Source organism: Gadus macrocephalus, chromosome 14, assembly GCF_031168955.1.
Source record: "Gadus macrocephalus chromosome 14, ASM3116895v1".
In the NCBI taxonomy this organism is placed as follows: Eukaryota; Metazoa; Chordata; class Actinopteri; order Gadiformes; family Gadidae; genus Gadus; species Gadus macrocephalus.
Genome location: NC_082395.1, coordinates 23,102,330 through 23,123,123, shown reverse-complemented (window position 1 = coordinate 23,123,123; position 20,794 = coordinate 23,102,330). Strand labels below are relative to the sequence as shown.

General features: G+C 46.6%; 1 protein-coding gene and 1 long non-coding RNA gene across 2 annotated transcripts in view; both read right to left on the bottom strand.

Moving 5' to 3' along the window:
- Positions 1 to 20,520, bottom strand: part of LOC132472050 (uncharacterized) — a 75,688-nt gene extending 55,168 nt beyond the window's left edge. The window contains exon 1 of the long non-coding RNA XR_009528973.1: positions 20,234 to 20,520. This is a non-coding gene — a long non-coding RNA (uncharacterized LOC132472050). The remainder of the gene's footprint in view (positions 1 to 20,233) is intronic.
- Positions 11,717 to 16,168, bottom strand: LOC132472046 (cytochrome P450 1A1). Its single transcript, XM_060071459.1, has 7 exons — positions 16,014 to 16,168; positions 14,685 to 15,545; positions 14,337 to 14,463; positions 14,138 to 14,227; positions 13,653 to 13,776; positions 13,204 to 13,290; positions 11,717 to 12,962 (listed from the first exon to the last, which is right to left on the bottom strand). The coding sequence occupies exons 2-7, from the start codon at positions 15,522 to 15,524 to the stop codon at positions 12,671 to 12,673; spliced, it is 1,560 nt and encodes a 519-aa protein (XP_059927442.1). The 5' UTR covers positions 15,525 to 15,545; positions 16,014 to 16,168; the 3' UTR covers positions 11,717 to 12,670.
- Positions 20,521 to 20,794: the final 274 nt, after the last annotated feature.

Below are 20,794 nucleotides of genomic sequence, written 5' to 3'. Positions count from 1 at the left end.
GGCGACCGGTGGTGTGAGACCCAGCAGGATATTTATGGCGTGCGCGGCCGTAGTGAGTCCTTATCTCTGGGCTCGGTTGGTTCAGCTCCTTATCCGCCCCCTGACAGCGCTGCGGCCGGCGGGGCGAGTGCCGCTCCGCCACCAGTCACGGCAGCCGATAAGAGGCGGGAGCCATCAACTGCTGCTTGTCATGCAACCCTGCGCCCTGCAGCGCCTGCAGCCTCACAGAGAGGCTCAGTACCTCACAGAGAGGCTCAGTACCTCACAGAGAGGCTCAGTACCTCACAGAGAGGCTCAGTACCTCACAGAGAGGCTCAGTACCTCACATAGGCTCAGTACCTCACAGAGAGGCTCAGTACCTCACAGAGAGGCTCAGCACCTCACAGAGAGGCTCAGCACCTCACAGAGAGGCTCAGTACCTCACAGAGACTGCACCTCACAGAGAGGCTCAGCACCTCACAGAGGCTGCAGGGGGCTCTGCACCTCACTCGCATGCACGCACACACACACACTCACATATGCACACACGCACACGCACACACACACACACAAACTCACACACACTGGCTGAAGCTGCATTATGCTCACGTACGTCCATATGTGAACACACACACAAACAATGGTGAGCATACAGTGCATGCATGTGCATACACACACATATATGGATGCACGCTCAGATTGTACACACACATAGATGCACTCACACCCGTGTCCATACATCCGCTGACACTTACACCCAAACGCACGCACGCACGTACTCCCATTCAACAACACACTGCAGGGCGGTGCGAGGAACAGTCAGGCAACAACATAAACTGGCTCGACGGGCTGGAGCAGCACGCAGGGGCCGTAAAATAAACTGAGCTGGAAGCTATCCTTCAAGCATGACAGGAGCAACGACAGCGCAGAAAGCAATACACGCAGGTTGGACGGGGGCCATGTGTGATTAGAAACGTGCTGGAGGTGTTGTTGGACGAGGCGGCTTCCTCGCCTGTTGCTGCAGGACTGGAAGCGTCGCAAGGCCTCTGAGAAAAGTCTCAATGGGGAACGGCCATGTTTGTTGTGAATCAAGTGCGGGAGGTGAATGAACGACATCGTTAAGAGCGCAGCCCAGAGTTAGCGTGTGAACGAGACACGCGCCGTGTTGTAAGCGACTGAACGGAGACGGGTCCTCTTCTGGTAAACAGAGCTGAGAGGGTAATGAGTAACGAGGCGTCGTTGCAGCGCGGCCGGAGCGGATGTTGAAGTTGCGCCCTGCAAACATGCCCTCTGGCCCCTGGAGCCGCGGCGGGACGCACGCGAGGCCGCCGGTTTGGGCTGGGGAGTTTTGAGTGTCAAACACACTATAGGAATGAAGAGAGCTGCTGTCAACAGGATCCCTTCCCTACAGAGTCAACGCTGGTGTACATTGTATGCGTGCTGCAGTCAGATGCAGACGTCGGGTTGTGGGAACAATCTGGCCTGCAGCCCATGCAGATGCAATGTTGTTCCTCAGTTGTGGATGGGTTCTTTTTTGAAAAGCTTGTTGTTTTTAACCAATTCAATAGATATGTTTCCTAGTTTAATGAACTAATTGAGTGTCCAACAAAGCAGGCTAACGTGTTCTGTCACTTTTCAAACGGTCCAATTAAATCCTGAGGGATCGAATCGCAGTCCTTTATGGTTCGCCCTGTGCTAATGACCTGTTTTGCTTGCTAATACGTCATATTAACGAAATAAGATATGACCTCAATGTTATTGACCGCCTTCCTTCCACTAAATCTTCAGGGCTTGATTCACTGCGAAAAGAAGAACTCATTGTTAGTGTTTTGCCTGCCTCCACATTCAAAGTTTAACTAGCGTCGAAGCGACAAGGCAAAAACAACTTTCACAAGTTGCGACTCGTCTTCGTACCGTAACCCGTTTTGAGGCTAACGCTGTGAGCTAACGTATTTGAGTTGGAGGACGTATCCGCACCCCAGCGGTGGGGAGCGGGGCTGTTGACTCTGATGCGACGTCCGACCCTCAGACTGTAGGGTGGCAACGGGGCGGGGGTACGACTACAGTGGAGCTGTTTATGTAAAGGCTGTAGGGCGGCGGGCTAATTACAGAGTACAGAGGCTGGGGATTAAGATGACAGGCCTGGGAAGCAGATTGTCCGGTACGGGTAGGAGCGGCTTCTAGGTTTCCGCATGGTAGCGAGCTGCGTCTCGGCACGACCGGATCGATGGAGCTCGCACTCAGATCCTCACAGCAACACGAGGAGGACTGACGATATCGGGACTATGTGGAGGTGTGGAGAACAACACTCTGGTGCAAAGTGCACCCACATTTAAGGGCCTGTTTAAATAACAAAGTACCTGGAAAATAAGTCTATTTAAGTGTCAAAAGTAAGAGTTTGTACTGATTGGCATGGGCATCGTAGCTGGTGGGACAGTCATGTACTATCACAAACGTTTCTTTGAACAATGCAATTTGAGAAAAGGAAATGGATTCATGCCTTCATAATCCATCTGCAAAGCAGCCGGTTTTTCAAGTTCTACATCTAACCTGCGGTTAATGAACTTTCTAATGAATCAACATCACAAGTCACGTGGTCGTTAACCAGGGCATAATTGGTTATGGCTCTGCCACAGGCGACTGGGTTACAACTGGTTAAATACGTTGGGTGGGTAACCAGTTACCACTGGTTCCTCTGTGAGAACTTAAAGACCAAAGGTAAGTGCTGCAGCCCAACGCACAGAAACACACTCAGAACTGGAACTCTAGTGCAAGCTTAGAATGGTATTTATTGTGCTGTCGTTCTGAAACAGATTAGGACAGTATTGTGGTGTCTATTAACTTGTTATGTAACTCTTGAGCAAGACGTGGGGGAGCCACTGACGTTTCTGCATGTGTGTGTCTTTAGGCATGTATGTTTGTCTTTGGGCATGTGTATGTGTTTTTGTGTGTGTGTTTGTGTGCATATAAGTGTGTCTTTGGGAATGTGTGTGCCTTTGTGCATGTGTTTTTGTGGGAATATATATAAGAGTGTGTTTGTGGCTCCCTGATTGCCTACTCCTGGAGGAGGATGCCTCTAGTTGGCCAATGGGAGGAGGCGTATAATAACCCCTACTCTGCCAGAGGAACGCTGTTCTACTCACTAGTGCTGCCTGCTTGTTTTATCGGTCGCAGTCGCTCAGAGCATCACAGCCCATGTATACATCAGCAGCAGCAGCACATGATGATTGAAGTATTCTGACTTTGTAGAGGAGTGCCTGAAGTGTGTTATTTTTCTTTCTTCGGTGGTTGCCAGGCCACATCAAAGAGGCAGAAGTTCCCCTGAGAGCTGGTTATCAGACACCTGGAACACAGCGTACCTTCACTACAGCATAAGAGGGGAAGCATGGCCGGTCTGGGGCGGCCTCAAGTCACGTGTAAAACACCGGGCCACATGCTTCCCGTCCAAAACAACCAGGTCCACTTTCACCTCCACGTGGCTTTTAGGTATGATTTCGCTCAGTTTGGTTAATATATTAACCAAACTGAGCCAAACTGATTTTGCCCAATCCAGGAGGAAGAGCATCCAGATCAGGAACCTCCTCCTCATGTGGGACTCCACATCAGGCTGCTGGAACATCTAAACCTACCGATGGACTCCAGCACCAGGGGACCTCATGTAGCTGCTGTAACATCTTAACCTCCTCCTGATGGAACATCTAACCCGAGTGAACCCAGGATCCTCCTCCAATGTGACCCCTGTGGGTCCAGGAGGAGGAAGGCAGAGCTGATTACAGAGGAATACCAGTTGGGAGGGGGACTCTATCTCCTCTATCTCCCCCAGAGCCCTCCCCTCCCACACACCCCCACCTCCCCCTCTACTCCACATATCGCTCCATCACGGAAAGATAGACTTCACCGAAAATACCCCCAGTGTTGCGGTGGCTGCAGTCTCCCGCCTCTATTTATGTTGGGGCCTATTTCAGGCCGGTCTTCACAGTCCATCTGTCGCGCAGATAACACTTTTCACGCACGCACTCACAGACACAGACACAGACACAGACACACACACACACACACACACACACACACACACACACGCACACACACACACACACACACACACACACACACACACACACACACACACACAAAGCGTACTACTAAATATTACGCTTTACCATGGATACAGCCAAGAGCTTTATTCATGCCTATAACACCCTACCTTTCCATTATATAGCATGATGCTTAGAAGATAAGTAGGTATATAACTGTTTGAGATTATAGATAAATCATAAGCAACAATGTCACTGCTGTTATGAGTTATTCAAAGACCCTTACGCAGGATGAAAGACCCCTTCTCAGTCCTCATGATCTCCTCGTCTTTATCAATAAGGGCTACATTCTAAGAATACATGTCCTAAGAATATATGTTCTTATATATGTTCATAAGTTGTATGCTCTCAGAATGTCTATGTTCTGAAGGTCTACAGTACTTAAATGTCTATGTTCCCAGGGTCTATGTCTTTGGATCTCTATGTTCTTAAGTTGTACGTTCTCAGGGTCTATGTTCTCAGGATCTATGTGATTAGAAGTCTAGGCTCTCCAGATCCATGTTCATGGATGTCTATGTTCTCAGGGTCTATGTTCTCAAGATCTACATTCATGGATTCCCATGTTCTCAGGGTATATGTTCTCAAGATCTATTTCCTTTGATGTCCAGGTTCTCAGGATCTACAGTATGTTCTTGGATGTCTATGTTCCCAGGATCTATGTTCCCAGACTCTTTGTCCCCACTGTTAGGGTCCATGCAGTAGCTGTGCTTGGAACACGGTTTCATCAGGTTCCTGGTCATTTTAGAGAATTAATCCTGATTCCTGTTTCCGATGCTGGCCGTGTACGGGTACTGGACTTTCCAAGTATTCCCTCTGCCTTTCTCAGTTTTCCCTCAACAGCACTACAATTTCTGCTGGCTATGAGTCCGGTCCTGCTCTACATAAGTCCAAACACTGTGATCCATACACAACAAGTAGCAGCAATTGACCGTTTCGAGTTACCAACTGGAAGTAACCGAGTTACTTCCAGCCTTCCTATCTCAATGACAAATCCCTCCAACAGTGTCGGGCCATCAGCCAGTGTAACCAAAGCACTCTGGATGGCCGCATCAGTGCGGGCGTAAAAAAAACAAGAGACGATAATCAATCGCAGAATGCTGCAACGCAACAAAAATTACATCCATACATCTGAACCAGCAAAAAAAAAAAAGAACCAAGATGAGAACAAAAAAAAAACAAAACTGGAAAAACCTGGCCCTCAACCTCAGCCGTACTTAGCTCTCACGCTAACACGTAGACAAGGGAGGCACAGTGACACGTTAATGTCAGTGTGACAGCTATGGTACTTTATACTCTCTCACGCAAGACACCGGGCCGCCTGGTCACAGTACACCGCCACCGATACAAAGGCTTCGGCCAATCACACGTAGCGGTTCGCTCTGCCTCTGTGTCTTTAAACCCTCCACCTCTGCACAGGGTATTGTGTTCCCCAGCCTCTCGGCTATACATGCTCATGTATATGCTCTTTCTGTTCCTTTATACCGGGAGGCTGTCCGGAGCCGGTCTCCTGCTACCGGGCCCTTCGCCGCGGCCCCTGCAGCCCTCAGACCAACCCGTCCTTCATGCCATCATGTTTGCCGAGGATGCAAATTTGCTTCCGTCTATCACTTTGTTTGATGACAATAGCAGAGAAACGTATTGGGCTGTGCGTGCAGCTCTCTGTATCGGCTGCTGGCTGATAGTGTGGTTGCTGCAGCCTTTGCTTGCATGCTGAAGAAATGACTCCTGAAGCAGAGAAAGAGGTGGATGTGCAGAGCGAGAACAAACACTCCCACATGGTCTGTGTGTTTCTTCTTGGGTACAATCCTATTGTTGTGGGCTTGTGGGCTGGCTCCTAACAAATTAAGAGTGGCCACCATGAAGATCAGAGAGTATAAAACAAGTGAACGTATTCTCTGCCTTTATTCTCTGCCTTTATCTGTTCATGGTTTGAATGACCCTTTCTACAGCCATATAATGGGGTGCTCCAACTAGAGGACAACTGGATGATGGTGGGTGATGAGCGTGGGTCAGGGTCACGGCTGGGTCCTGTACAGCTGACTTTGGGGGCAGGATATGGGGTGGGGAGATACTCTATTACTAATCTGGGATCCAGCCATTCTGCTGGTAAAGCAGAACTCAGGGGAGACGGCAGAGAGTCTGGGCTGGAAACAAGAGACTACAAGGGGAAGATTTACACCTTTAAATCCACTCGAGGTGATTTACACCTCAAGTGGATAATACTTTCCCACGAGGATTTTTTAAGGTGTATTTCTACTGCGCCAGGCAATGCCATTTAGGTTTGAAACCTTTAAAAACAGTTGTTTATAGTTTACCCGGGCCGGTTTATTTCCCCAATCACGCGCTTACAGATCTCTGCCTCCTTCAACATGATTGGTTGAGACAACTATGAAGTGAAAGAAAGCAGAAACTCACATTCACCCAGAGTTGAGCTCATCTGCTACCAGACTTATATTAATCTAAAGGGAATGCTCTTCTACATTGTGTACATATACCATATATCTCCACATTTTGGTCAACAATTAACCGAACAGAATTGAGGAAGAGGAAGGATATTTGAATACATCGGGAATAACGAGGTAAACGCTAAACTATCAGCATCCTTACATCTTCCACTCTGAAAGCAACATAAGCTCTGTGGCGTGTCTACACTGGAAAAAGGTTTTTAAGCCGTACATCTGATTATTATTTTGTAATTCAATTCTAATAAACATTTTTATTTTTATTTTTAAAATAACTTTTTTTTATTTCAAAATACTGTGAAATATAGATATTTTTAATTAGGAGCTCAATTAAGAAATATCCATTTTGACAAATGTAAAATTTTAAGGTTGTGTATTCAACTGATTAATAATTTTGTCATTCAATCCAAATAAAATTGTTTTGTTTTCTTCCTAAAACACTGTTATATTTGATTAGGAGCTCAATTTAGAAATATTTGTTTAGACAAATGTAAAATTTCAAGGTTACGTACAAGCCTGCGCATGCGCATTAAATACAAAGACGCTTACTGACTACTGGACCAAACCGCAGTGTTGCCAACTTAGCGATTTTGTCGCTATATTTAGCTACTTTTCAGACCCCTTTGGCGACTTTTTTTTTCAAAACAGCGACAAGCGACAAATCTAGCTCATTTTTCAGCTGCTATTGGTGACTTTTGGCGACTTTTTGAGGTGAAAGCACTATCGCTATTACCTCTTCACAACGAGCACCGGGTGCCTGCGCGGCCCCTCCCCCTGCGGCTCAGTCCTCGTGGTAAAAAGCAAACTCAGGAACCGGATGTCCTTGCAGACCTTAAACTCCATCCTATACATCCGATATGGATTAAAGCTGTCAGGTGATGCTTGCTTTGAGCACCAGCTGCCTGATCATGTTTTGAAGCTTTTTGGAACATCAGCTGCTTATTCATTCAAGGTAGCACAGCTGAACCTGCAGTAGAGAGCCTTGACCAGAGTGACGATGACTCACTGGTTCTGTGAGCTAGCACAGCCTGTCTGTGTCTGGAGGGAGGTCTGGAGTAGGCCTAACTCTGCCATTTAGATTTTTAATATATATTGTATACAAAAATATGTTATGTTTAAAAATGTTCATGTTTAAATGAGAAACAATTGTTTGATTAAATTTTAATCTTTTTGATTGGATAAAACAAATTATTTCTGATAGATATTTCTTAAATGAGAAACAATTGTTGGAGTGAATCAATATTTTTTTGTTTAGGATTTAACATACGATTTAAATGTATTAACTTCATTCAAAGAATAGAATTATACTTGGTGCCAAGTTGTATTATTTTGTTTTTATGAACATAGGAAATATTGTTTGAGGGAAGCTATATATTTGTCATTGGCTCAAGTTATGTAATATAGATGTGAACCATTACTCTACAATTTTTTAATTGGTTCAATTAAAGACTTTTTCCAGTGTAGCCAATAACTTTTTTTGTAAACAGCAGGGCTGTAAATGTGATAAAGGAGGTTGAACACAGTTTGCCATAGGCTTGGCTCGGCTGTCTGCATGCAATAGCTGTTCACAATGAGGAGCTGACAATGGCTTATTTACAGAGTAAAGGACATTTCGACATGTCGTGATTCTGCGATATAAATGAGGTGGACAGGCGGTCAAATCAAGAATAGATATGAATACCATTTTAGAGACGGAGGAACTGAGCTCAGTCATGCGATAGCTCCAATGTCAATACCATAACACAGGAAAACCGGATTCCAATGAATGCTGTTAGGAATTCTATCATTTTTACTTTGGCCTTCAAAAAGGGAAAGATATAAGATGATTGTGGAAAGATTCATTAGACATCCCTGAGCAGTGATATGCTGATACGGGGATGTGACAGTTGTACTATTTTGTCAGGGCCTGTGGGCTTATATTCGCCAGTACAGGACGTAACAACAGTTAAGGAAACCAACATCGTGTCCAGTGTCCGTTTCCTAAAATTCTTAAATCACACGGAGAAAAGAAAATTATGTACTGGCCCAGCCACCCAGCGCCTCGGCCTCATTGCGTTTCCTTCTGTCTGGAGCAGAAGGTTTGAGGCAGCACTGGTCTGAGGCAGCACTGGTCTGAGGAACTGGTATGAGGCAGCACTGGTCTGAGAAAGTGACTGTTTAAGAAAAGAAAGATAGAAAATATAGAGCCTGATGGAATTTCAAATGAGTGCATGGCGGAATTTCCCAAGATGACAAAAAGCCAATTGTAACTTTACAATAAGTCTTGATTTCAAAGAATGGGCAGAGGATCGAGGTAGAGTAACTGGTCCAATAGATGGGGTCGCACTTAGTGTACATTTAGTTTCTACTGAACATTAGTTGTATCCCAAATGCATTCCTCTTTATTTAAACAATGTTGAGCTAAATTGGGACAGTCCTTCAGGGGCAAAACCCCCTCAAAATGTAAAAAGTCCTTTCCTGAATTAGCTCCTTAATCGTTCTCTCTATGAATCATACAGAAGACCGGTAAGAATGCCCGGTATCTCACATTCCTGACCGGCTCTCCCAGAAAGATGACCAGTCGGATACGGAGGCTCACATGCTCCACAGGGTTGTGAAGGCAGCGGCCGGGCGGCCCGCCGTGCCCTCCCTGCCGGGGGCTGCTGGGGTGCAGGGCTCGCGTGTGAGGGCCAGCCCAGCCCAAAGCCACTCAGCCACTCAGCCGGCCATTTGGGCATTAGCCCCCCGGGCCAGCGGCCTGGGAGCAGGAGATTAAGACTGGGAGGCGAAGGTAAACCACGCCATCACAATTGGTATCGCCTCAACCTTCCGGACGCACTGGGACTATATGGCTTCCTGTTGCGGAGAGAGGACGAGGAGGGGGGGGGGGGGGGGGGGAGGGGCGCTGTTTCCTGCACTGAGCAGGGGCCTGGGAGGGAGAGAGAGAGAGAGAGAGAGAGAGAGAGAGAGGGAGAGGGAGAGAGAGAGAGAGAGAGAGAGAGAGAGAGAGAGAGAGAGAGAGAGAGAGAGAGAGAGAGAGAGAGGGAGGGAGGGGGGGAGAGAGGGAGGGAGGGGGGGAGAGAGAGAGAGAGAGAGAGAGAGAGAGAGAGGGAGGGAGGGGGGAGAGAGAGAGAGGGTTGGAGAGAAAGAGGGAGAGAGAGAGAGAGAGAGGGTTGGAGAGAAAGAGGGAGAGAGAGAGAGAGAGAGAGGGAGAGAGAGAGAGAGAGAGAGAGGGTTGGAGAGAGGGAGAGAGAGAGAGAGGGGGAGAGAGAGAGAGAGAGGGTTGGAGAGAGAGAGGGAGAGAGAGAGAGAGAGGCGGGGGACAGGAGGGAACAGTGAGCGAGGGAGCTTTGCCTAACCTCCGTTCCTCAGGAGAGCACTCAGAGTGAGAGAGGGGATGTTTATGATCTAAGTCACACGTATCGTAAAGAGGAACTCCTGTAGAAGCCGTTGGCACGCTATGTCAATCTGGGGGAAGCCGAAGGAAAACACGGCCAGTTGGAGCAACGGCAGTGGAGAGAACATACACAGACACTCTGTCAAACATACACTCACACACACACACAAATGCACACACAAACATGCATACACACACACACACACACACACACACACACACACACACACACACACACACACACACACACACACACACACACACACACACACACACACACACACACACAACACAAACACACACTCACTCACATAACTAATATATTAACCAAACAATCAATTGATAAATCCAACCTAAGATCAAAGGAAGCCTATCTCCAGATAGGGGAGATCAAAAGAGCTTCAGTAGCAGGAAAGGATGACATTTAATCACACTTGAGCCAGAACAATCATCCAATCCTACTGACTCTAAGCCACTCTTATGAACCAGTGAACCTGGATGCTGAAGATTTCTTACTTGGGCGTCAAGTGGTGGTCATGACAGATTTATGGATTCATAGATCCGCGATTCCCATTCACGGAACACACTCCCATTCACATCCACTGAGGAACACCAAACTGGTATAACGACTTGATTACCTTGTTAACTCGGATGCAAGCTTTCAAGGAAAGTTTGAGCCCTTTATTAACTCAAAAGGAAGTCTATAATCATCTGTAATGGGTATGAATAATAACATTTGTCCTCAATACTGTGGCAGCGGGCCACAGTATAGTAAGGTAGAAAGTCTGTGGGACGTGCGTGGGGTCATAGGGTCAGGGTTCTGGGTCAGGGTTCAGGGTCACAGGGTCAGGGTTCAGGGTCATAGGGTCAGGATTCAGGGTCATATTCAGAAGGTCAGTGTCACCACTGCACGACACTAAGATCATGTGAAGGAACTCTCGGTCCTCAAAGCCTCTTCAGAAGCACAAGATGAGGAAGGGTGTGGATGACAAACGGAGACGCTGGTATGAGTCCCACTTCCTGATTGCCACGCAATGACATGACACTATTATCATTTTGTTATGTCATGGAAATACTTCATCACACACGAAATTAGAATATTCTTAAATTACGACGGGGGAAATCTAGACTGATCATCCCGTATTCCAGGAAGTGTCGATTGCTTGGTTCTGTCTATCTTCCGACCCGTATCAGCGGCCTGTCTCACCCACCATGAGCGACACACCTGCCGGCGGCCATGTTAGGTTTTCTCCCCAAACAGCTCATGCTTAACTTGTTTTTAACTTCAGCACAAATAGTGAAAATGCTTCAGTCCACAGTATTCACCATAAAGACTCATAAAGACTATAAGTTTGTTAGTTTTAGGGTTCAAAGTCTCCGAGGTTGCACGTCAGTTGATGAGATTAAATGCTTTTTATTTTTGTCTTAGAATATCTTTGCAATCAATTCAACATTGTTTTAACCAAATGAACAATCCCCATTATCATATGTCGTCATCAGTTGCATGTTACGTTGTAGGCTATATTTGTCACAGAGGTATTTGTGGTCAAACGGAAAAAGAAGAAAATAGAAACATCATCACCTTCTTTGGAACCCTAACAATGTATCAGAATGTCCTCTAGAACGTGGTGTATGTGCTTTATTTATTGTTATTGGGAGGTCCAATCAGGGCTGAACTATGCCTGCTATGTCTCTCTAAGTTCTTTGCTATAAATATGTTTTCAGGGTATTATTAGCCCTGCTTGTGAATCATTATCAGGTTTTGTCATCTGCTTAGGCCATAGAAGAGGAATCCGGAGCCAAAGTAAACTCTATGAAATATTTTATTTATAATTTATTCAAATTTACACCCCACACGTTTATAAAATTGTAACTAAATAACATAAAAAATACAAAATATTTGTATGATAGCATGGAAAGCAATAGTCAAACTCTTTCGGTATTCTGTTAAATCATTTGACAAATGAATAATTATTTCATGTTGGATATATATATATATAGACAAAGGACCAAAAAATATTTGATACACACTCAAAATCACATTTTGGGATACAAAGACAGCTTCAGTGTAATATGTAAGATACAAAAATAGCTTAAGTCGGAAAAAAAAACAATTGCTATAAAGCAAGTTTCTGTTCAGCAGTTTAGTTTATAGTTCTGTGATCACCTGGAAAGGTCTTTGAGGTTAATGAACTGATGATGACGACAAGGATGGAAGCAGATATTAGGCCTTTAAACCCAAAGCACAACAAGATCAAAGCAGGAGACTCAGCCAATGTCGTCCAACTGCTATGATTGAGGGGTTGTCTCCTCAGTCCTAGAGAACAGGATATTCGCCTCTGGGAAAGGGTTGAGAGCCATCATCCAAGACGGTCTGACCTACAGCAGGTCAGCTTTGAGAGCCAAAGTTGCAACCAGTCCCCCAGAATAGAGGGACGTACTTTAGGGGGAAAGTAACGACCAACATTGTACAAAATAAATTACTTCTCAAATGACAAAAAAACATAACTTTGCAAGTCCAAAACCTCGGGGCTCTGCCGGCCGAAGGCCTCCAGAGATCATCCCTCCATCGCCGTCGCCTCAGCAGGACAACTTCAGAGAGCAGAGCCTTGACCTCTCGGAGAAAGACTGGCATGAATCGGAGGTCAAGAAGGCTGACTCCAGGCTCCACCTATACAGAAGACACAGCCTCGTACGCGGAGGCTGCGGATATAGCAGACAGTACGTGTACGGTGTCTATAGCTAGCGGGGCGCGGGCTTCACTCCGTGCTCCGCAGCGTGGCGCGCAGGTGGCAGCGTTTGTGCTTCATGGTGAGGCCGTACTCAGGCGTCATGTCCAGCGGCTCGCCCGGCACCGCGTGGAAGGTCAGCCTCTGCACCAGGATGGCCAGGAAGAGGAAGACCTCGTTGCGCGCCACCATCTCGCCGATGCAGCGCCTCTTGCCCATGCCGAAGAGCATCACCTTCTCCCCCGCCAGCTTGTTCAGCTCCGAGCCGTCGGCGCTCAGGAAGCGGTCGGGGTTGAAGGTGGACGGTTCCTTCCACAGCTCCCTGAGGGAAGGAAGACAGGCAGCGCGGTCAGCCAATCAGGGAACACACTGGTAGTACAGTAGTCAGAGGCGGCCAATCGGGGAACACACTGGCAGTACAGCAGCCAGAGGGGGCCGATCAGGGAACACACTCGTAATACAGCAGTCAAAGTTGGCCAATCAGGGAACACACTCGTTGTACAGTTAGAGGGGTTGCTTGTGTGCGTCAGCTTGATGCCATTGGGCGCAAGCTTTGTACTTACGGGTCGTGGTTGATCTGCCACTGGTTGATGAAGACGCAGGTGTCTTTGGGGATGAAGTAGCCATCGAGAGACGTGTCTTTTGTGGCGCTGAAACCAAAAAGAAAGTGTTTCAAAGTCGGCTCCTGTTTATTATGCGAGTTTTTATCTCTATGGATACTATCTGGTGTAGTCTGCCAGTGCGGCCTTCTGGGTAGGTAGACATAACGTAAAGTGAGGGGTGGGGGATCCATTTCCTGGACAGCTGAAGGGACTAAGCCGTGTCACCAACAAAGCCCTGCTCAGGGGCTCTGCTATGGGTGCCACTCAAAGCCCATCATAGGGTGATAACCCGGCCAAGGTTTAGGCTTTGATATCGGCGCGCCCTTTAATGTATGCGGTCCCAGTGGTGTGAGGCCCTTCAGATGAAAGCACCTGTGAATCAGCACATATGGAGTTATTCATAGGCTCACCAGTGAGGGATGGTGAAGGGCAGGAAGGAGGAGTGACGGAAGATTTCAAAAATAAAAGCCTCCAGGACGGGTAGGTTGTTTCTGTCGGCGAGCACGGGGGACCGGCTCAGGCCCACCTTGTCCTCTGATGGGAGAGAACACGGCAGGCTGTTACTTTACTAGGGACTACACTATCACATTTTGCACATGATATATCAATCATATTTAAGCAGAGCCCCCAAACAGTTTAATTAAATGAGTTTAAATGATCAATAGATTAGCTTCTCAATAGATGATGCTACTTTAATTTGCTGTAATGTCGAGTAATCCACTAGCTTATCAAACATATCTAACATATCTACGAATACTTTGTTCTACTTGTAAGTTATTTGCTGGGATTTCTTAACATAAATAGCTTATACAAACTGCAGTCAAATTAATTATAATCTCAATGAAAAAATGTATGGCTGAGGTAGAATCTGAGGCCAAAGTGAACCGAGACTCACTGATCTCCTGGTGAAGCCTCTCCTGCATCTCGGGGTGGGCCACCAGGTACATGACGGACCAGGACAGCGCCGTGCTCACCGTGTCGAAGCCTGGGAGAGCAAACAGCTGTTAGGAAACACCTCGCCCTGCGTGCTGTGTCCGCTCGCCAGCTGTTGCGTCACGCCGGTTCACAGACGAACAAACACGGCCGAAACTCACCGGCTCCGAACAGATCGTTGACAATGCCCACGATCTTCTCGTCGGACATCTGGATGTTGGAGTTCTCATCCAGCTTCCTGTCCTCGCAGTGGTCGATCAGGGAGTCGGTGATGTCCCGGATGTTGTCCTGTCGGAGAGCAAAGTGACCCGCAAAGAATAAGTACAACTCAATCAGGTGCACAGCACAAACAAGGGCAGACATGACGGCATTCAGGTCCGTGCTCGACCCTTCAGTCTGTTCAGGTCAGATGATGATGAGGTGCTTTTAAATTAGTGTTGTTTTGTTGGGTCTTTTCGGGCAAACGAGACGGGACAGAAGTGTATCGTGTTTCCAACAGCGCTGCCTACCTTGTCATAAGTGTTGTAGTGGTCGGTGACGATCTTCTGCACAAAGGTCACGAAGCGTTCGTTGATGGCCATGAACCTCTTCATGGTGGCGTTGGGGAGGAAGCGCAGCAGCGGGATGAAGTCGGCCAGGTTGCCGCTGCCCACCACCTTCCCGAACTCGTCCGTGAGGTTGACCAGGCTCAGCAGCTCCTGGTCCTCGTGGCCGTAGCGCCGGCCGAAGCACATGCCGCAGATCACATTGGCCACGGACACCACGATGTGGCGGAAGGGGTCGAAGCTGCCGTCGGCTACCATGACGCTGGACAGCTGCTTGATGAGGTAGTCGCCCTCCTTGCAGACGTGCTCCTCCAGCATGCAGGAGTACTCCGGCGTGGTGCCCTCCAGCGTGGAGAAGGAGCGCAGGGCGCTCATGGCCAGCTTGCGGCGGGCGCGCCATACGCCAGCCTGGTCGGTGCTGAAGGCCAGGCTCTTGCCTTCGTTGATGAACTGGAAGCTGTAGAGGTCCGGGCGGCCGGCGAAGTCGTCGCCCTGCTTGATGAGCGCCTGCCGCACCGTCTCGTGGCCGCTGAGCACCACCACCGGACGCATCCCGATCTGGATCTGGAAGATGTCCCCGTAGCGCTGGGCCATGGCCGTGAGGCTCAGGTAGGGCCGGTCGCCCAGCTCCAGGACGTTCCCGATGATGGGGAGGGGCTTGGGGCCCGGGAGCCGGCGGAGCCCCTCCGGGACGTCGGTGTGGAGGAACTTCATGAGCATGTAGATCAGACACACGGTGATCATGGCAACCAGGGTCTCAGACACAGACACCGAGCCAATCAGGGGGAGGATCATGAGAGCCATGGTGACGCTCCTGTTACCAACCTGGAGAACCAATGAGAGAACATTAATAATGTTAATAATATTTATAATAATAATTATAATAAAAAAAATAATGACAACAATAATAATGGTGAAAGAGATGGAGGAGAGCCCGAAGCCTGTATTTAAACACATACACCTTGAACCTGGAGCATAACATGTGGGGATTTGTTTAGAAGATTAAAAGAGCGTCGTTGGCCAATGCAATGGTTGTCTACTTCTATGAAGCAAGAATGCATTTAATAACTGTTCTGGAACAATGCAAACCGTGCAATGTTTCGCCACACCTTAGCAACTTATAATAATATGAATAAACTCTGTAAATGACAGCAAGTTAAGTTTTGAAATGGAAGCAACTGCAATGATGCAAAAACTTCAAAGAAGCTCATTGCATAACAAAGTCATAATGTGTTTTAAAAGTATGATAGAAATTCTTAAACTTGCATTTCAATAAGTGTAAAGCCAACTTACCTAGCTGCACAACAAACGAGATCCCTTGAACAAAGTGGAGGAGTCGGTATTGAGGTGAGGTGTTTGTTATTGTCCGTCTTGGAGGCTCTTTCTCTCTCTCCAAACTAGAGAATGGGCACGAGCTTTATAGTGCGCTGCACAGATTCATTGGTTGTTGTTCATGACGTAATCTATCGCTCTCTAGCTCTCGTGTGCTCTGCCTCTCTCGTCTCTCTCTGTCTCTCCCTCTGTGTGTGCGTGTGTGTGTGCGTATGCGTGTGCGTGTGTGTGCGTGTGCGTGTGCGTGTGTGTGTGTGTGTGTGTGTGTGTGTGTGTGTGTGTGTGTGTGTGTGTGTGTGTGTGTGTGTGCGTGTGCGTGTGCGTGTGTGTGTGTGTGTGTGTGTGTGTGTGTGTGTGTGTGTGTGTGTGTGTGTGTGTGTGTGTGTGTGTGTCTCTCTCTCTCTCTGTCTCTCTCTCTCTGCTAGAAGTGGCGGCATTTTGAAAGAGAAGAAGAGATTCCGAAGCGGAGAAATCAATTCAGTTTAGTTTGACTACTTGAACTGTAGATATATTTGAAAGATAAAATACCTGCGTTTGGGCGAACTATTTTGTATTATCCCAATTCATTGATGAGATAAAAACTACGTTTTGTTTATTATTAAAATATGGAGTTTAATTATGTCTCTCTCCATTAAATAATTTCCATGCGGGCTGTAGAGTAGGCGATAGTTAGGGTGAGCGTCCTAATTAATGAAATATTTGAAAAGATAATAATGACCTCATCATTGGCCTTTGTGATGCATTATTTTAGCATTTTATTTTTATTTGAGTTGTAAATGTGAAGTGAAAAGTTGGATTTGAAAGATGATTCCATTAAACGTCCCTATCCGTGAGCATAACCTCCGGGCAACGGGTCCGAGAGACTTTACTCCCGGTTCCTCAACAGTTTGGTGCACAGCAGCGAAGTTCACACGCGACCGCGGCCGCTCTTGTGCAAACTGGTGAACGCATCGCGTGCTTCACCTGAGAGGAGTTAAAGATTGACCAGTAGCGTGAGAGCGTCTCTCTCTCTCTCTCTCTCTCTCTCTCTCTCTCTCTCTCTCTCTCTCTCTCTCTCTCTCTCTCTCTCTCTCTCTCTCTCTCTCTCTCTCTCTCTTTCCCTCTCTCTCATTCTGTGGGATGCTGTGGGCCGGGGGAAAGCTGTGTCAGCACGTCGCAGGCAATATATATATATATAATATATGTAGCCTAACTTTATAACTGTACGATCTTTGCAGAATTAAACGGCCTACTTTGTTTTTTGGGATCTGATCAACTTAGAGGACAAGTCTGATTAACGTCCTGTTTTGCATGTTAAGGGCCGATTCATTTTTTATGAGATGTTTTATATTTTTTATGTAGTATACAAGGTGAGACTGCTTGTTTTGGCACCAACATTTCTAAGCGTTTCATTCAATGTAAACGTAATAATTATTAAATTAACATTCTGAAAAAAACAACATAGTTTTCTCTTTTCTTTTTAAGTTTCTTGTTAACTCCATTGTCCTCACAGTGAAACACTTTAATGAGAAGGAAGCCTGAACATAATCAGGTTATTAAGAAAAAAAAAAAAAAAAGTTATGCAGTAGGCCTATAGGAAAAACAACAATAGCATTCAAACATGACGATGATGAATAAATAGAAATATAATTAAATTTATATATATATATATATATATATATATATATATATATATATATATATATATATATATATATATATATATATATATTTAACACTTGCAAAAAGATTAACTAATATATTGATCACGTATTAAACCCACTGCTTCGAGTGTGTGGACTTAGTGTGATTAAACATTGACTTCTATGTTTACGTATGCGTTCAACATGTATAACGGCCGGATTGACTCCAATGTCCAACATTTTAACATGTGTTTAACATGTAAAAAAGTGAATTGACTCGTATGTTTAACATGTTAGGCAGCGGTAAGTGAATTAAAATTTCAAGTCGATGATGTTTGGTGCTGACAGCTCGTCTGCTTCAAACATATTTTATTATGTTTGCGAATCTTATCGATGACAAATTAAAACCAATACGAAATATATTTACTTTAGATACAACTCTGGCAAAAGTTTGTAGCATAGAAAAATAAAATAAATAATTTTTGGTAGGATACAGCAAATTAAGAAAAGCTTCAGGACGGAGGACACATCTTTAAAAAACCTCCGCAGGTCTGTCATCACAACAGACGAACACAGATAAATGCGCAAATGTATACGTTTCATGTTTAAACCTTGGATGTTCCATTCGTTCCAGGAAAGAGCATTAAAGTATTATTATCTAAAGTATTATAAAACAGCCTCAATGAATGAATAAACGACCAGCAGTCTATGTGTTTAGTGCGCACTGGGACCTGATGATCAGCCAATAGGATTCCCACCCCGCCGTCTCGTGCCTGCGCCTCGCCCCGTGGCGGCGCGCCTGTGGTGCTGCAGTTCGCGTGAGAAAGCGGAGCTCCCGCGCGGTGGGCTGGGGGGCGGGGGGGCTCGGTCTTCGGGGCAATCCTAAATCTGCTTGGTCAGTCACGCGAAGGCAGCAGCAGCAGCAGCCTCTGGAAAAGACACAAGCGTCTTAGCGTCAGAACAAAGAGAGCGGGACTGCAGACTTTTTTTTTTTTCTTCCCTGGGCACAGAGGTGCACATATTTGCGCGCTATAGCTTCTCTAAAGGCGAGGATCTTGGGCTTTGGAGTCATGCAATCCGCCACTCAGGCTTCAGACATGCAAACCGGTCAGCCAGAGTCTACTGCCTCCGAAAGCCCCGCACAGAGGCAGCCAGTGCGCAGACAAAGCGTGTGCAGGCTTATTCCACAAGTTAGATCAATAAACACAAATCTGACACAGTTCAAACGGGTTCCTGTCTGAACACTGACGGCGCTGAGGCCTGCAGCTCAGTGATGACACGCGTTCACCCATCAAACCAATTCATTTTTAACGCATCGGTACTTTTTACGCGCAAAAAGTAAAAGGTAAAAAAGGTTTCAGTCGGCCTCGGTCTATTGCGTAAAAAGTACAGAACCGTCATGTTATATCTGTGAAATGGAGGGCACAGTCTCTCCAGTACTGCCTTCATTATAAATTCAACGCAACAAGTTACTAAACCATCGTGAGGAAAGGGTCCTATGTTGACTCTACATGATATACATATAAAGATATCCCTCCAAGTTTGACGTGCTGTTTCATGGATCACAATGTAGACATCTGTCAGCTATAGAAAGATTAATATATACGAATCTGAACAAGTTGGCGGCCTGGTATATGTGGTAAGGTATGTCTGCCTGTTCTGGGGGAGATCATTCGACTGTTCAGAACCTTCTGATCCACGTAGGTCCTCCCCAGTCTCCAACGCGGCTGGTGAGCAGAGCAGGCAGTGGCGCTGTGGGCTGTGTGTGTGTTTGATAACTCGAGGTGGCTCAAATCATTCCACCTATTCCTCACTGCCCGAGTGCCTTTTAGCAGGAGAGCAATAGGTGAAAAACCCTGTTTGGCCCACAGCCATAAAGAGGGAGGAGATGAAAGAGCTAACGACTGAAGGTTGTCACGCATGCACCGCAGCAGGTGTGCACAGGTATCTCTGTGGTGTGTGTGTTTGCACAGATGTGTGTGTGTGTGGGTGTGGGTGGTGTGTATGTGTGTGTGTGTGTGTGTGTGTGTGTGTGTGTGTGTGTGTGTGTGTGTGTGTGTGTGTGTGTGTGTGTGTCGGGGGGGGTGTCTGAGTGAATGTGTGTCTATGTCTCTGTGTGTCTGTGTTTATGTCTGTGTCTCAGTTCGTGCCTCTGTGTGTGTATGTCTGTGTCTCAGTTTGGGTTTGTGTGTCTCTGTGTGTCTGTGTGTGTCTCTTTCAAGTCATGTCTTGGAGGAAGATGGGAGCTTGAGAATAGAGCTAGTTTTTAAGCTCAAAATACAAGTCCAAGAAGTTCGGAGTTGATAAAATGTAATGATTCCTCCTCTTCCACATAAAGAAAAGTATTTCAAATCCATTTTTCACAACTTGCAGATAAGCCATTAAAATGAAACAACAATTCCAGGGTTTACTTATTCAAGAAGCAAAATTCAACACAAAAAAAACACAAAAAGTGTCCACAATTCTCTCAATCAGAGGAAGTAAATAGAACACAGATCTGGCTGTTGTTTGGCCTGTGACCGTCCAGTGTGCCTGGACAGCCATCGCTGGCTCACACACACACACACAAACACACACACACACACACACACACACACACACACACACACACACACACACATACACACACACACACACACACACACACACACACACACACACACACACACACACACACACACACACACACAGATACACACACACACACACACACACACACACACACACACACACACACAGACACACACACACACACACACACATACAAAGACACACACACACACACATACATACATACAAAGACACACACACACTCACTCACACACACGCACACACACTCACTCACACACACGCACACACACCTCTGAGCATTGCAGAGGACATAGTTGGTACATAACAAATCCACAGGGAGTTTTCGGTGACCCAACGTCCACATCCGTCTTGTTTCTCAAACAAAATAGACAAAAGTTGAGTCGAACGGGGAGGAGGGAGGAGGCTGGGAGTGGGGGGCCCTCTGAGGACGTGGTGCTGGGGCTCGGTGCACATGGTGCTGGGAGCTGGGTGCTGGGTGCTAGGTCCTGGGTCCTGGGTGCCCTCTGAGGACATGTGGCTGAGCTTGCG